This window comes from Macaca nemestrina, chromosome 1 (genome assembly GCF_043159975.1).
Source record: "Macaca nemestrina isolate mMacNem1 chromosome 1, mMacNem.hap1, whole genome shotgun sequence".
In the NCBI taxonomy this organism is placed as follows: domain Eukaryota; kingdom Metazoa; phylum Chordata; class Mammalia; order Primates; family Cercopithecidae; genus Macaca; species Macaca nemestrina.
Window position 1 is genome coordinate 166,702,681 of NC_092125.1, and position 17,038 is coordinate 166,719,718.

The following is a 17,038-nucleotide window of genomic DNA, read 5'->3' on the forward strand; positions in this document are numbered from 1 at the left end:
AATCTCGAAAGAGGTCACAGCAAAAATTAATGGAAGGGGTTGTGATAGGCAGTCTGCCATCCTCATGTCATTTGCGTGTTCTCACACACTTCTGTCATGCCAGTAGCAACAGAGTTATGTACTGGTTGAATTTTGCACAACTAGACAAAATTTAAAACACTGAAAATTGACTATTTTATGGCTATCATCTACCATAGAGGGAGAACCTACTTATTTGCAACGCCTGAAATGCCGGTAACTTGAAAGTTTATTTTAATGTATTGGCCTACAGCTGCCAATTGGCCATGATGACAATGCTGATGATGGCCAGAGCCAATGATTTCAAAGTAACTAACATGTTTCACTTCCATTATACTAAGGCAGATACTGAATAACACAAAGGTGACATTAAAACAGTCACTAACATATTTTACTAAACCAGTTTTAAAGTCTTTATTTCGAAAGACTGAGTTTTTTTCCTAATCTTCAAGGGTTCCTCTTAATGCAGTTTCAAAAGTGGCTACCAAAATCAACCATGTAAATATGAGAATTATTCATTCCCTCCAAATAATGTGAACCAATGCTACAATATATTGCATAAATGTGTACATATACAATTTTTCTTAAAGTTTATACTTAACTTATAATGCAATATAGGGGAGGCTATTAAATTATTTATATTCCCTTAAAATTCTAGACTCTATCAAGCATTTTCCTATTTCCAAAGATTCAACGTTAATTTGAAACTGCTATGTCCAATAATAATCTGTGCATGAATAAACTGCATTTACAGATATATGAAGTAGCTGCTAAGTGAAAGGACATTACCTGGTAATTTGACAGGAAAAGAGTCCACAGACAGTCTGTAAACCAATTAAACATAAACATCTGATGCACATTTTCTACTGAAAGAAAAGCAAGGGAAAGAAGAGAAAGGAAAACTTTAAGGTTCCCAAATCTACAAACAATTTTTACCATTAACTGTACTGTACAGTATTTTCATTTTATTTTTTAGAAAACTTATGTAAAAGTGTTTTTCAGGATTCCTTGGGGGAATAAGTATTTTAGCAGAGGTATATAGTTTCTAAGAGTTACCCTGTTGAATTATGTCAGTGCTTTGGACTTGAAATAAAAATGACTTTTTAAAAGTGTCAGTTCATATCCGAATAGTTTTCAATCAATACACTTAATGAAAAGAGCTGAAGGCAAAGAACAATGGATGTACATGGACCTGAGGTGGATACAGACACAATTAGGGGCCTAGAGGTACAAACTCAGGCTTTATACCATGGAGATGAAGGAGGGTTTTCCATTAAAATATGAAAGCTAATTTATGAAATTTGCCTACCAAAGGAAAATTAAAAGTGTTAAAATACAAGGTACAGGAATAACTTGCTTGCTTAAGTACACTGAATCTTTGATTCTTCAGTTAAATTACCAACAGAAATCCCAACTGTGATAAAGAGCAGGGGATCACAGTCCAGTAACCTACTGAATGAATCGTAAAATTGTCAGGAAAATGAAGTCTGAAACATTTCTGAATGGGTATCTATCTTACTGTTAAATAATTTTTTTTTTTTTTTGAGACGGAGTCTGGCTCTGTCGCCCAGGCTGGAGTGCAGTGGCGCGATCTCGGCTCATTGCAAGCTCCGCCTCCCGGGTTCACGTCATTCTCCGGCCTCAGCCTCCTGAGTAGCTGGGACTACAGGCGCCCGCCACCACGCACGGCTAATTTTGGTTTTTTGTATTTTTAGTAGAGACGGGGTTTCACCGTGTTAGCCAGGATGGTCTCAGTCTCCTGACCTTGTGATCCGCCCACCTCAACCTCCCAAAGTGCTGGGATTACAGGCGTGAGCCAATGTGCCCGGCCTAAATAATTTTTTAAGTTTATTAATATTGTGTGTCAATATTACTAGATTTAAATGGTATTATTATTATTGAGGGAAGAAAATCTCTACATTTTTCTCCTTCCCCTTTTTATAAATGTGGATTCAGTGGGTCTTTTTAGGTTCAGATATTATAAAAAAGAAACAGCTCTAATACTGCAATTCATAGGTAACACATTACCACTGAACTCAGTATACTTCCACTATTATTTTATTTTAGTGATACACTTAACTGTAAAATTTTCAGGAGCCACCTTAGGGAATGAAAAGTCTTTCTCAAAATGCTTACTTACCCTCTTCAGTATTAAATATATAAAAATTAACTATTCACTAGTCACAGAATTTTAGTGTTGGATGGGACCTTAGAGATCTTTTAGTCAAGTCTCTACTCTGTCAAAATAGTAATCTCTCATCATGCTTCTACTACCAGGCTTTTTGCCTATGTTTAAACACCTCCAGTGACTCACTATATCTCATAAAAAGGCTCCTCTTTTCAAAAAAAGTTCAAATGTTTAAAACATTCTTTTATTATGCCAGAATCTACCTCCTTGTTGTTTCCATCCATTACCCTTAGTTCTTCAGCACTTTGGATTAATTCAACAGATATCTTCTTTGTATCCAAATGCAAACAGTTAATATTTATACTTGGGTTAACAAAAAAAATATTTTTAAAGCCTATTCATACTAGAAGAGTTGAAAATAGGACATGACAGAGCTAAAGGCATGAGAAAATGCACCATTAATTGTGTCTGCTTAATTACACCTTGTTATTTATTAATGTGATATCCAAAACAGTAGTTCTGTTGAAATTGTGTATAAAATCTTTAAACTAAAAAAGTGTGGTGAATTCCAATTTTATGTGAGGTTTGTGATTAATGTCCCAAAACAAAAAACCACTATAGAAAGCCTGAATAAATGCCTCTTCAGCTCCTATTGCCCACCTAAAAGCTGCCTTATTTTCGGGCAAACTAACATTAATTTTTATGACATTAAGCTACTCAAAACTGCTATTATATTGATAAATCATTTGTAAGCAATTTACTGAATCTTCTATTCAAAATTATTAAACAATTCTATAGAGGCTATAAGGCGCACGCACACACAAACCCCTCAGTTATTATTATGCTTTTAACAAAAGCATTTAGTATCACAATCTTACTTCAACCAGTACCTTAAACGAACCAATGAACAAACTTCTTCAGCAATTTACATATACCTAAGAAATATAACCTTTTATTCAGTACCAACACCTGATTCAAATACAAGTAACATATATATATATCATATATAAACCTGTTATGCAATCCAAAAAGGTACCTCTCAAAATGCACCAAGAAAATACTGTATTTATAACAGTTTAGACTCTGGGGTTAGCTGATTGAAATAGATTAATACAACACATCCAAAACTAAAAAATTCTGTATCTAACAATTTTCAGGGTCCATGAGTCTCTTTTGAGATTAGTTTATAAACTATTTCCTGAAATTTTTATTTAAAAGCAACAGCCTACACTATGCCTTTATGATGTGGTGGTAAAATTGTATGGATAATTACTAATTTGGTTGAAAATTCCTAAATCTAAAAAACTTAGCCTATTACATTTAGAAGCCCCACATCTATAGTGACAATCAGCATCATCTTTTCATTAGTCTCATTTTTTATTATTAATGCCACTCTAAAACACTTATGTAGGCTTTTGGTTCTTCAAATAACAGTTTTGGATTTTCTTTTCGTAAGTTTTACACAGTTCTATCCAGTGGCCCCATTTTATCAGTATATTACAAACTGTATGTTTATGGTTCTTACATTGATGACATGTTATTTTTATCTCACCCAAATTCTGGAAATTTTTGGCCCATCAATTCTCAAACACTGGAACATATAAGAAGAGTAATATAATCTCACATTACTTGAGGGAGTTTGGCTTTTCCCTCCCTTAATCTCCAAGCGTACCCCTGCCTACCAGCATCACATCCGTCTTGTCTGCATTGAACCTCAACCAGTTGGTTCTTAACCACGTCCGAAACTCAGCCAGGCACTGGGAGAATCGAGCGACCACACCATCTGGATCAAAGGAAAGAGAGCCTCAGTAGCAAGGAGACAGAAACGAGATACAAGCTCACCATTTACCGTTTCACATGTTTAAAAAGATGGTCGGGAATTAGGACAAGGATCCCATGACAATTTTAGAAAAACATTTAATGAGCCTTAAGTCATGCAATTTGCAACCAATGGTAAAGGAATAAAAGCGACCCAATAAATAGGTCGCCTCATTCCACCCATGAGTGAAGAAGATTCAGTCAACTCCGGGTCATCTCGGTGAAGCGGCCTCAATAGCCAAGTCAATCTTGTAATTACGTAAGTTCTTCTGCAGAAATACAGAATTCTAGCGTTGGAGGAAGCTTTAAATAGGGAAAACTGAAGCCCAGAGAGGGATAGTGACTCGCTCAAGGTCACACAGCATGCAGGGACCACACAGGCTCCAGGCCAGGGACCTAACCACTACAAGCTGAAACAACAAGACTAAAGAGCGGCAAGCATCTGTCCCAAGGGATCCTCCCACGCGCTAGGAGGACCTCATTTCCTCACAGTAATACCCTATTCGAGTCTCTCCTCCCTCCCTGACTCCATTCGAAAAGGGCAGGTTGGCCCAGGGCGCTGCTCACCATAAAGGCTGCAGTGCAAGCGGGAGCCTCCCGGGACTGGGACACAAGTGAGGGAAATACAGGAGAAAGAGGCGGAGCCACAGCTGGGTGGTCAGCTTAGCCCCACCCCGACTGGGATCAGGGACCGAAGCGAACGGGGCGAGGCGAACTCACTCCGCAGCGGATTCCCAGCGCGCCGCCGCCACCGCGAAGGCAAAAGGGCGGCGCTGGGAGGTAGTGGGCGGTGGCGGGGAGGGAGCTGCGCATGCGCCTTCGGCCGCCGGCGGCGAGCAAGCCAGGCGCGTTCTGAGGCAGCCCCTCCCCGGAAGTTAAGGGTCTTCCGGGCGGTACACTGCTGTGGGGGAGGGGAAGGAGAGAAAGGGGACTGAGGACACCTCAGGAGCCCCTCATCCCAAACTGGAACAGAAGGGGAAAGATGGCTTGTGGAGGCTGCACTTACAGCCGCTGCCGCTGCTGCCGCCGCCACCTTCGCTGCTGCCGCCACCGCCTGAAGAAGCCCCATCCATCCGCCTGCAGCCGGGAGACTCAGAGCCTGGGAGGGGCCTGAGGCCCGGGCCGCCCGCCTCCTTCTTCTAGTCGTCGTCCGGAGCTTCCTCCTGCTCCACCAACCCTCTGCCCTCCCCTCCGCCTCCGCCCTCCTCCTCGGCCTCGTGCCGCCAGCCAACCGCGCGGCCGCTTGTTGAGCCAGAGCTCCACCGTCGCCATGACGCCCGGCAAACATTCCGGATCCTCGGCCCGAACCGCCAACGCAGGGGCTTGGAGGTACAGAGACTTCAGAGGCGGCCAGAAAAGGGGTGGTGGACCACTCCCCAGCTGGTCGCCACCATGCCAGTCTCTCCGGCAGGCAGTCACAAGCAGCAGAACTTCAGGTTGTAAGTTCCGGGTTAAAACCGTAGTCCATCCCCCTGGGTCCCGGAGGGAGCCCTTCTATTAATAGATATTTCTGGATTTGGAAAGGGCCGTACCCCAACTGGGTTCAGTCTCTAGACCTCGAAGCGCCCAGGCCACAAATGGCTCCTTTATCGACCTACCACAGTCTTTAAAAAAAATCTCTACTGGGCCGGGCGCGGTGGCCCACGCCTGTAATTCCCAGCACTTTGGGAAGCTGAGGCGGTTGGATCATCTGAGGTCAGGAGTTCGAGTCCAGGCTGGCTAACATGGTGAAACCTGGTCTCTACTAAAAATACAAAAAGTTAGCCTGGTCTGGTGGCACATGCCTGTAATCCCAGCTACTTGGGAGACTGAGGCAATTGCTTGAACCCGGGAGACGGAGGTTGCAGTGAGCCGAGTTCGTGCCATTGCTGCCTGAGCAACAGAGCGAGACTCTGTCTAAAAAATAAAATAAAATAAAATCTCTACTGCTGTGCTTGCTCTGTGAGAAAAGACTTGGTTTGTTTAGAACCATCCTTCCTCCTAGCACTTCTAGTTTGTTAAGGCCTGCAATCTCTCAAGCTTGATGCCTTCATGCTGTGCCCAGACGTTCAAGAGCCTCAGCTTCTGTGAGCCACCAGGCCAAACATTGCTGTGCTCTGTAGTAGAGGTATTTTATTGTCCTCTACTCAATACCATCTTACCTTAAAACTAATTCCTGCTTCCAGCATTCTACTGTTATGCATCAGTTGAACAAGACTGGAGAAAAGCACACAGCTATGTGGACTTGTCTTTAAATGGTTCCTTAGTACTGCCCATAATACTGTCCACTAAGTTCCTCCAAAGTTCCTTAATTACTTGTTTTCTCTTCCCCTCTCCAATCTCCTCCACCTCAGCTAATCTTTCTTCAGCGGAACTTGTTGAGAGTTCTTGGGAGAGAACCTTGCATTCTCTCTCGAATATGGTACTCACGCTTTTGTCCATCCTACCACTCCACCAAAACAGCTTCTATGCAAGTCAACAATAGCCATGCAGCCAAATACAATGGCTGATCCACAGTTTCATTCTTTGTTCAATGAAGCAGCGTTGGTCTAGTTTGTTACTTCTTGAGCTTTGAAAAGCTGTATTTGGGTTCTGAGAAACCACTCTTCCTAGTTCTTGTCTTAGTTCGTGGTTTCTCCTTTTCCAGATCCTTTGCTGGTATCTGTTCCTCACTATCATAACTAAATACAATCATGCATCGATGGTGACCCTTCTGAGAAATACCTTGTTAGGCAATTTCAGCATTTTGCAAATATCTTCTAGTGTACTTACACAAACGTAGATGATGTATGGGCTACTATACACCTAGGCTACAAGTGTATAGTAGGCTGTACACCTAGGCTGTAGTAGGCTATACATCGAGATTTGTGTAAGTACACTAAATGGTGTTTGCATAATGATGAAAATACATTTGTTGCTTCTAGGCTACCAACCTGCAGCATGTTACTGTACTGAATACTGTAGGCAATTGTAACACAATGCTAAGTATTTGTGTATGTAAACATAGAAAAGGTAATGTCTTGTGCTTGAATGTTGTGACAGCTACAACATTGTTAGGCAATAGGAATTTTTCAGCTCTGCTACCAGATCACGATTGTATATGTGGTTCATAGCTGACGATCCAGGACTGTATTGGTGTTGCTGGGTCAGTCCATAAACCTCTTCACTCTGATGTCTTTATCATCACCTATAATGATGATTCACAAATGTTCATCTCTGGCTAAGACCTCTCCCAAGAAAACAGACTTTAAGAAAAAACACCTGCACTTGTAAGTTAATGAACATCTCAAAATTCACATCTACAACTAAGTGTATAATATTTTCTCTCTTTTCTAATTAACTGCCATCTTTCTCATTTTAGTAAATGGCAAATTCCACTCTTTAATTACTCAGGTGAAAAACCTTGGGATTACCCTTGACTTCCATCTTATACCTCACTCCATAAGCAAATTTTACCATTTCTACCTGCCAAATAAATCCAGACTACCACTCCCATGTAAATCACTGTGTTACATTGTGATACCCACCTAAATAGTCTCCTTGCCAACAACCTCCAGGTAGTAATGTGGTTCTGCCCGAAACATTTCTCAAGTTTTTTCCATTTCACTCAGTAAAACTCTTTACAGGACCCCAGAGGATCTCACTATGGACTCTTCCCTTTGCCTAATTACATTCCGTGGTGTTCCACAGCACATGAGGCACACTATGTTCCCCCTTTGGAGCCTGTGCTCCAAAGTAATATAAAGTAATAATACTTCACCCTTGGAACTCTTCAATCCCTCACCTTTGCTTGAATTTTTCCATAAAATGTATTCCTGCCAGGCGCAGTGGCTTATGCATGTAATTTCACAGCTTTATGAGGCTGAAGTGGGCAAATTGCTTGAGCTTGGGAGTTCACAATCAGCCTGGGCAACATGGCAAATCCCTGTCTCTACAAAAAATTGAGCCAGGTGTGGTGGCATGTGCCTGTAGTCCCAGCTACTTGGGAGGCTGAGGTGGGAAGTTTACTTGAGACTAGGAAGGTGATGCTGTAGTGATCCATGATCACTGCCATTGTATTCCAGCCTGGTTGACAGAGTGAGATTCCATCTCAAAAAAAAAAAGTTTTTCTGCAAGTTTATAGTATACCTGCTTATTAATCCGTCTTCACCTAAGGATAGTACTCCAAAAGGGCAGAGATTTCTGTTTTGTTCACTACGGTATCCATACCCTAGAATGAAGAAGGTGCTAAATAAATATTTGCTGAATGAATATTTACTTCAGTAACTTTGGTTACTGCTTATCTTGTATGGTTTTTGTTTTCACCTTCAGGTATGGAAATTTTAAGGTAAAATGAAATTGAATTTATTAAATTGAAAAATACAAAAACTGTCCAACTCATAGTATGAAGTGTAAGAAAAATTCCTTTGGGAGTTTCTTAAATGTTGACAATTTCATAACATTATTCAGGAAAGAATGGGGTGGGAGATGGGAAGTAGTATAACCTTTATTTTTTGCAGTAGCCATGTTATCTAATTAAAACGAAGTTTCACAGACAAGTTTACAACCTTTTGGTTTGGCCTAATTTGTTATTTCTCATCTTCCTCCTTTTAGGACTTAATCCTGACCTTGGAAAGGATCTCATGAAGCAAATATTTGTCAATTTTCCACTTTCTCTTTTCCTGTGTTAGATCCTTGCCTTTAGCTTTACAATATTGGACAAGTCTACCATGGCAATAAAAACAACTGCTGATTCTTCAACCCTTCATCCTATTTCTCTGTCCAGTGCCTTTATATTCCTTACATGTTCATGTTTCCTTTTGATTTTTATTTAATGTTTTTATCTCTGCTTACATTACTCACCTGTTCTTGAATATTATCCACTTTTTCCATTAGAACCCATACCATATTAATCGTAAGTATTTTAAATTCACAGTCTTACAGTTACAAAATATCTGTCACATCCGAGTGTGGTTCTGATACTTGCTTTGTCTCGTCACACTTTTTTTTACCTTTTGATATGCCTTACAATTTTTTGTTGAGAGCTGAACATATTGTATAGGTAATGTGAACTGAGATTAAATAGGCTGGTAGTGTTTTATGTTTGTGTGGCTAGGAATTAGGCTGTGTTTACTGTTTAGTTGTAAGTGTGTAAGGCATCATTTTCCTCTACTGTCCTTGTTTCTGTCTCTTAAAATTTCCCTAGGGACTTCTTAAATAAAGTCAGCCTTGCAGTTCTTTCCATTGTAATCCCATTATTATACAGGAGCCCTGTAGATGTGGTGGTGAAACAGGATAGTGACTCCTTCACAGGTGGGAACTGAGGTGCACAGGCACTGGCAGGGGCAAACTCCACTCACTCGCTGCTCCACCCCTCAAGGGAGGTGGAGCACAGGTGCGTGAATGGAGGAGCCAGAGTGAGTGCTTTTGGGCGCCTTCAAGAGTGAACTGCATACTCGCTCCCCAGCAGTATCTAGGGGAAGGTACCCACGACCTCTGAAACCCCAGAGGAGGTGTTACAGTGCCCTTTTAGCTTTGCTGTCTACAAGTGTTAACAGCTCAGTGGAGGATCAGCATGACAGCCTTTTGCACCCACACTCAATGGCACCTAAGTTCTTGTCCAGTGTCCAGGAGGAATGAGGTTGCGTGAGAGTTGAAGCTGGTAAATGCAAGGGATTTTATTGTGATAAAAGTGGTTCTCAGTGGGAAGAGGAGCTGGAAAAGGGACGGAACAGGAAGGTAATCTTCCCCTAAAGTTCAGCCATTCCCAGCAAGATTCCTCTTCAAAGATACACCGTCAAGCTGTCCCTCTGAAGTCAAGCCACTTCTCTCTGACGTCCAACCATAGTTTCCAACGTCCAGCTGCTTCTCTTTCTGCCGGCTGAGCCTAAGGTTTTTATGGGCACAGGATAGTGGGGCAGAGTGGGCCATGGGTGATTTTGGAAAAGGCAGCATTCAAGCAGGAAAACACAGATGTATGTTCTTACTTTGGGCCATGATTCCAGGCTTGAGGGTGGGGCCCTTGCCAAGGACCTGCCCTCTTCTGCCCTGAATTTCCCTGCTTCCTATTCCTATCAGTGGGAAGATGTAGGGGGAGGGGAAGGGTTTGACAATCCTATGATTAGCTCTTAGTGTTTTAATGGGCCTTTGTCCCTGAGATGAGACCTTGACAAGTGCTTTTCAGTACATTTTTTCTTTGAGGGGGAAAAGATGGCTAATGGGGGCCAGAGTTGGGTATTTCCTTTCCCCCATGTCAGTTAGACCCTGATAAAACTCTAGTTAGGCTCTGGTAAAGTAGTTGTCCTTGAGTGCAGGTGTTTGTTAAGGAGAACATAACATTGTAGGTGTATTTTAGAATGGTTACTTCCTATCCACCTGCTAGAACCATGAGGAAATTTTTCTTTAATCTTCATCCTGAGAACTTTGTGGCCACATAGAGGTAAAGCTCATGAAAGTGTAGGGGCCCCCCAGAATATTTTCTCTCTCAAGTTAGTCTATACTCAAGTCTTCAGTAGTTAGCTAGTTGCTTTTTAATTGCTGGCTTCAGTGGCATTTTCTGCCCCCAGTAACTTGTGATTCTCTGCTTTCAACTTGTCTCCAATTTTCAAGGTAGTTGTTTGTTCTTCTTAAATAGAGGAAGAACTGTTTTATGAGTTAATGTGAGATTATTTTATTGTCCATCTATTCACTTTGAGATGGCTGTTAGACTAGAGTTATCTAGTAGTCAGTTATTCATATGAGTATGTGAACCTCAGAATTTGAGACAGGTCTCAGTTAATTTAGAAAGTTTATTGTGCCAAGGTTCAGGATGTGTGCCCGTGATACAGCCCCAGGAAGTACTGGCAACATGTGCCTAAGGTGTTCAGGGCACAGCTTAGTTTTATACATTTTAGGGAGGCATGAGACATCAATCAATATATGTACGTTGGTTCCGTCCAGAAAGGCGGGGACAACTTGAAGCAGGGAGGGGGCTTCTAGGTCACAGATAGGTGAGAGACAAATGGTTGCATTCTTTTGAGTTTCTGATAAGCCTTTCCAAAGGAAGCAATCAGAATATGCATCTATATCAGCGAGCAGAGGATGACATTGAATAGAATGGGAGGTAGGTTTGTCTTGAGAAGTTCCCAGCTTGAATTCTCCCTTAGCTTAGTAATTTTGGGACCCAAGATATTTTCCTTTTACATTTCCCCCATTTCTTTTTAAAAAATCTTTGGAGAAAACATTTTAGAAGAAAATGAGTCTCTGGTCTCGCGTTTGATCTGATCTGTCATGGCTAGGACAGTTTATTCCTAGATGGGTTAGGTCCCAAAAGCTCATTTTTAGCATGCAGTCTCATGTCCTGTGAAGAAGAAATGGGGGAAGAAGGGAGAAAAACAACAACAAACAAAAGAACAAAAGAACAATCCTGGAAAAATTGATATAGGCTATATTACTCTGAAGTCCATATATCAGTAGGTAGGTATGAAAGTGGCTTAGGTATGTAAACAGGTTGCTGTTATTTTCTTCTGAAGTTTAAGTTGTCTGGCTTCAGTTCACAGGGCTTTAAGAAAGCACAAGTTAGTTTTCAGTGACTCCAAATTAGGAAAAATAAGGCAAAAGAGAAGGAAGAAAATTGAAAACATTATTTTGAAGACTTGTAGCCAAGAAAAATTAGAATTTGGTCCAAACTGTAGAAAATAATAAACATTGAGAAAACATTAGGAAAGACTAGAATCTAACAACAGGTCTACTATAGTTTTGAAATGTAATTTTTCTCTCCAGTTTCCCATTTTTACTAAAGACAAATCATGGTACATCTGGTTTGCTTTATTATACTTGGCCTAATTTTTCTATACAGTGCAACAAGAAATTTTTTACATAAGCTTTTAAACTGGCTCTGTTGGACTTTCATAGGAGGAATCTCAGATAAGACTTTTATAAGCCGAGCCCAGCCATGGGTTTATGCAATCAAATACCTATGAGTTGGGTGAATTTCCTCTCCTCTTGAGGTTCCAGGATAAACCTGAGGCTTCCGGGCCTGTCAGAAAGTGACATTCTTCACTTAGCACAGGTCAGAAACCCTGTACAGGCACTATGTACACAAAATATGAGGCCAGCTTTTCCAAGGGCTTTATTGGTTCCATAAATCACGTTTGATTCCTTAAAGGAAAGCACACAATTTCAGTCAAAGCCTTGGTAAAATAACCAACTTCTCCAATTGTGTCCTGTTACAAATTAAAACAGATTGTTATTGCACTTGTGCAAATAACTGTATTACCATAAGTTAAGAATACTCACAAATATTTCCAAATTCTGGAGAAATCAGGTAGTAAAAAACAAATATGCTCAAAATTTTGTTCATAGGAGTATACTAAACTCTTAAAAGCTGTCAGTACCTCAAAAGAAAAGTTTCAAGACTCTAGAAAACAAAGGATAAGCAACATTTAAAGCAAGAGTTAAAATGATTGCTTTAGTCTCCTGTCAGTTCAGTTTATGGAGTTAACTACTGTTCTTCTTGATAGTCATGAACATTTCAGCTCTCCATGAGAATCCTGAAAGTTTTTTTTCCCCCTGTGTTGTAATGTCACAATCTGCAAAGTTACCAGAAACCTGCATTTAAGAACACCTGTTAGAGTTCCGTAGTTGATTATAGAACCACCTAAAAAGGACCAAAACAAGAGAACAATTGTCCATGGATGACAAAAATTTTAGGGCAACCATAATCAGAGACACAACGGACAAAGAAATGTGTTACCTCTGTGGCACACAATAATTTAACAACAATTATAACTACTGATAATGTACATAAGTTATATCAGAATTATAGGAGTTTCCCATCATTTTGGAACACATACCAATAACATTTATACAAATACAGCCCAATGAAAACCAAACATCATTTCATATTTGGCAATGCTTCCTATCTAATTTTTATACCAAATAAGCCAAATTATGTCATTTTTGGACTTTAGGGGAGCTAATATCTTAAAAGATTAATTAGTTCAGGAAAAGACAGTTTATAAATTGATTTTGGAAAGCTTATAAAGTATCAAAGGTTTAAAAGACTTGATATCATGAAATAGGATCATAGGTCATTGTAAAATAAGTCATTCATTTAACCAAAGTGATCACTCAAGGATTTCAAAAAAAAAAGGCAAAAATCTTCATTCTTTGAGAAAGGAGACATAATTTTCCAAACAAGCCCTAATTAAAACAGCATGATGTCAATTATATTTATTTTTCAAAATTTTATAAACTATGAAATTCTAATTTTGACTGTAAGATATAGCTTCTAAATGTCTTTTATAACCTTTATTAAGGAGTTGGTTAATGCTTCAAGAAAACCTTGTTAATCTGACACAGGGGCCCATATACTGGTCTTACATCAGTGTGCCTTTGACATTGATTAATTTATAGAGAAACTGAACTTACTTTCTCTCTTAAAATCATCCCTTAAAATCCCACACACCAACCTCTTTCACAATAGTCCCTGGGCCTTGAAGAGTTGAATGGCTTTAATTTCTGGCCCTGTGTCTCAGGGATGCAGTTTATTTTGATTAGCATCTTCTATGGGGCCTGGAGATAAGGCTTTAATTGCTGTCAGTGTTAAGATTTAGCAGGACTTGTCCTTTTAGACCCAAGAATCAAAACCCTGTAACTTAATGTCACAAGTACTTCAGGAGCACATACAGAAAGATACATGGATGTGATAACCTTAATTTAAAAAAAAAACTTAATCTCAGTTTTTTATTCCTATGCAAAGCAAAACAATATGAGAACTTGATCATATACAAGTTTGTTTGTTTTTTTTTTAATCTCTTATTGTGATTTACACCAATTGTTCTTGATGTGCTTGGCTTTCTGGTTTGTCCTGAAAGTCCCTCCTTCTTAAACAACCAGTCATTTTGTTTTAGGACTAAATTTATCATATGAAATTCTTTTTTTTTTTTTTTTCAGAGTCTTGCTTTGTTGCCCAGGCTCCACTTCTGGGTTCAAGCGATTCTCCTGCCTCAGTCTCCTGAGTAGCTGGATTACAGGTGCACACCACCACGCCTGGCTAATTTTTGTATTTTTAGTAGAGATGGCTTTCGCCATGTTGGCCAGGCTGGTCTCCTGGGACCTAATATCCTGGGATCCACCCACCTCAGCCTCCCAAAGTTTTGGATTACAGACTTGAGCCGCTGTGCCTGACCAAAGATTTTTTTCTCTTATAAAATTATTCTCTTTAAGCTTTCTTAACACACAAAAACCTCTTTATTTTTATAACTTTCTTTACATTTCTGTTATTTCCTGGTTCCTTTTACCTTGTTTTATGTATAACCTTTAAACTGAATTAGACAAAACTTGTTCACTGTTTTTATAAAAGGACGCACTCTTTTGTTTTTACCAAGAATGTTTTTCTACAATATAAACTTATTGGAAAATACTCAAATAATGAAATATCAATTATTGAATTTAATATAACCTTAGACTCTAAATTATGACAAGCTTGTCTACAAGTATTTATCCCATTACATTTACCTAATTATTTTGTTTATGTGACATATGAAAACTGCGATAGTCATGATTTAAAGTTATGAAACTGCCATAGCAAAATTATAACTGAGACAGTGAAAAAGATATGACCTAACTGATTCCACCTTGCTTCTAACCTCCAAGCTGTCCTTGTTCATTCCTGGGCATAGGCAAAAGTAACTTTGGGAGGTACTTTGTTAATAGTTTAGCTTTGAAACAAAGAGGATAACAGTTCTTTCCCAAAACAAATCTCCTTACTGCCTGTGGACTAGACTGCTTAAAGCCACAGGATTAGAAGTTATGGTAATCTTTCTAAATAATTCAAGATGTAGGTATTATCATTAAACCAATATTAATGTCTTATTTGTTAAAGATTACAGAGCAAAGGTCATTCTGTCTTGGGCTGGGTTTATGGTTTTATAAACCCTTTGCCAAATTTTGACACCTTATAGTATTTGTCAGGGATAAGTATGAAATTACTTGATTAATAAATGCAAACAAAATGTATGCTGGCAATTCTTAGGACATTTCTAATGTTACTTTACCACTAATTTTAAAGCTAGCTTATTTATTAAAGATTTTGCTTAAGTTACATAAACTCGAAAAAGCATTTGACTAGTCTTTTCCTTTTTAATACCTGGTTTAAGCGCTTTTATTTTTAAAGCCAATTAGAGCTCTTTTACATATTTTTAGTAGTGAAACATTGTGTACACAGCATGTAAATACATAGACGTATTAGGCATGCAGATGGAAGTACATTTCATAGATTCATAAAAACCTTTTTTTTGTTTTTTCCTATCTCAGATTTTCTGATTCTTGATAACCTGTTTCACAACCCTGGGCAGTCGTCAGCTAAATAGCCTTAAATTTGCATGTTAAAGGAAACAACTTGGGTGAAAGTCAAATAGCAAAATTTATATTATAAGATGCAGAGAGAAAAAGTTTGATGTGCTAGAAGGAAATGAAAACAGATTTAATTGCCAATTAAACATAAAATTATAGAAATTATAAAGGTCTTTTAAATACACACACACACAGAGATTCTATAGCTTTTACTTCAGAGCTTTTAGCCACGAGGTAAATACAAATTCACTGGCTTGCTAAAAGAACTTGTTTTTATCTTAATAGAAAAGTAACAGCAGATTTAGAGCAGGCAGAAAAGGAAAAAAAAAAATAGAGAAAAAGAGGACTTAGGAACTCTATAGTTTGCAGGTTGACCTTGAAAGGTGCACAAAGACCATATTATTTCCATTTTACATAAACTTTGGCAAGTAGAAGTTGTCGTGCACGTCCGTGTGAAGAGACCACCAAACAGGCTTTGTGTGAGCAATAAAACTTTTTAATCACCTGGGTGCAGGCAGGGTGAGTCCGAAAAGAGAGTCAGCGAAGGGAGATAAGGGTGGGGCCGTTTTATAGCATTTGGGTACGTAAAGGAAAATTACAGAGTGGGGTTGTTCTGTGGCGGGCAGGAGTAGGGGGTCACAAGGTGCTCAGTGGGGGAGCTTTTGAGCCAGGATGAGCCAGGAAAAGGAATTTCACAAGATAATGTCATCACTTAAGGCAAGGACGGGCCATTTTCACTTCTTTTGTGGCGGAATGTCATCATTTAAGGCGGGGCAGGGCGTTTGCACTTCTTTTGTGATTCTTCAGTTACTTCAGGCCATCTGGGCATATACGTGCAAGTCACAGGGGATTCGATGGCTTGGCTTGGGCGCAGAGGCCTGACATTCCTGCCTTCTTATATTAATAAGAAAAATAAAATAGTGTTGAAGTGTTGGGGCAGCGAAAAATTTTTTTGGGAGGTGGTATGGAGAAAGAATGGGCGATGTTTCTCAGGGCTGCTTGAAGCGGGATTTGGGGCAGCGTGGGAACCTAGAGTGGGAGAGATTAAGCTGAAGGAAGATTTTGTGATAAGGGGTGATATTGTGGGGTTGTTAGAAGAAATATTTGTCGTATTGAATGACTGGTGATGACCTGGATGGGTTTTGTACGAATTGAAAAACTAAACGGAAAACACAAGGTAAGAGAAGGAGAAAAAACAGGTATTGAAGGACTAAGAATTGGGAGGACCTAGGACATCTAATTAGAGAGTGCCCAAGGAGGTTCAGCATAGCCTTGCCAGCAAAGATTATTTATTTACTTTAAGAGGGAATTTAGAGTGGCGGTTTGGGATAGCACTAGGAGATATCAGCTGTGATGGCTTGGAGAAGCGGTGTAAACTCGAGCAGGGCATTTATGAGTAGTTGAGAACGGTGAATAGGAGTATGACTAGACAGAAGACGGTAGGGATGAAAGTTTTTTGGGATGCAGTCTAAGTTGATCTGGTGTCTGGAAGGAGACTGGGACCTAATAAAAAGGAGTGTCCACACAGGAGCTCAAATGGGCTGTAACCTATAGCATTCCGAGGACAGGCCTGAATTCTGAGAAAGGAAAGTGGTAGAAGTATTGTCTAGTCCTTTTTAAGTTGGTGACTGAGCTTGGTGAGGTGTGTTTTTAGAAGACTATAAGTGTGTTCTATCTTTCCTGAAGATTGAGGACGGTAGAGGATATAAAGGTTTCACTGAATACTAAGAGCCTGAGAAACTGCTTGGGTGATTTGACTATTAAAGGCTGGTCTGTTAT

The 17,038-nt window shown here is 39.6% G+C and overlaps 2 protein-coding genes across 15 annotated transcripts in view; one reads left to right on the forward strand and one right to left on the reverse strand.

The window, feature by feature from the left end:
- The window catches only part of LOC105498448 (MIER1 transcriptional regulator), a 64,171-nt gene extending 59,071 nt beyond the window's left edge, over positions 1 to 5,100 (reverse strand). For 2 of the 14 annotated variants that reach the window (XM_011770550.3, XM_011770537.3), the window contains exons 1-2: positions 4,971 to 5,100; positions 3,829 to 3,929 (exon numbers count right to left, since the gene is read on the reverse strand). In XM_011770550.3, the coding sequence (XP_011768852.1) occupies positions 3,829 to 3,929; positions 4,971 to 5,037 (168 nt within the window). In that variant the 5' untranslated portion in view covers positions 5,038 to 5,100. The other 12 variants (XM_011770536.3, XM_011770546.3, XM_011770543.3 and 9 more) reach the window with 12 other exon arrangements.
- A 63-nt stretch (positions 5,101 to 5,163) lies between these two features.
- DNAI4 (dynein axonemal intermediate chain 4) overlaps positions 5,164 to 17,038 on the forward strand; it is a 106,619-nt gene continuing 94,744 nt past the window's right edge. The window contains 2 exon segments of the mRNA XM_011770531.3: positions 5,164 to 5,316; positions 5,319 to 5,403. Of these exon segments, the coding sequence (XP_011768833.1) occupies positions 5,235 to 5,316; positions 5,319 to 5,403 (167 nt within the window). The 5' untranslated portion in view covers positions 5,164 to 5,234.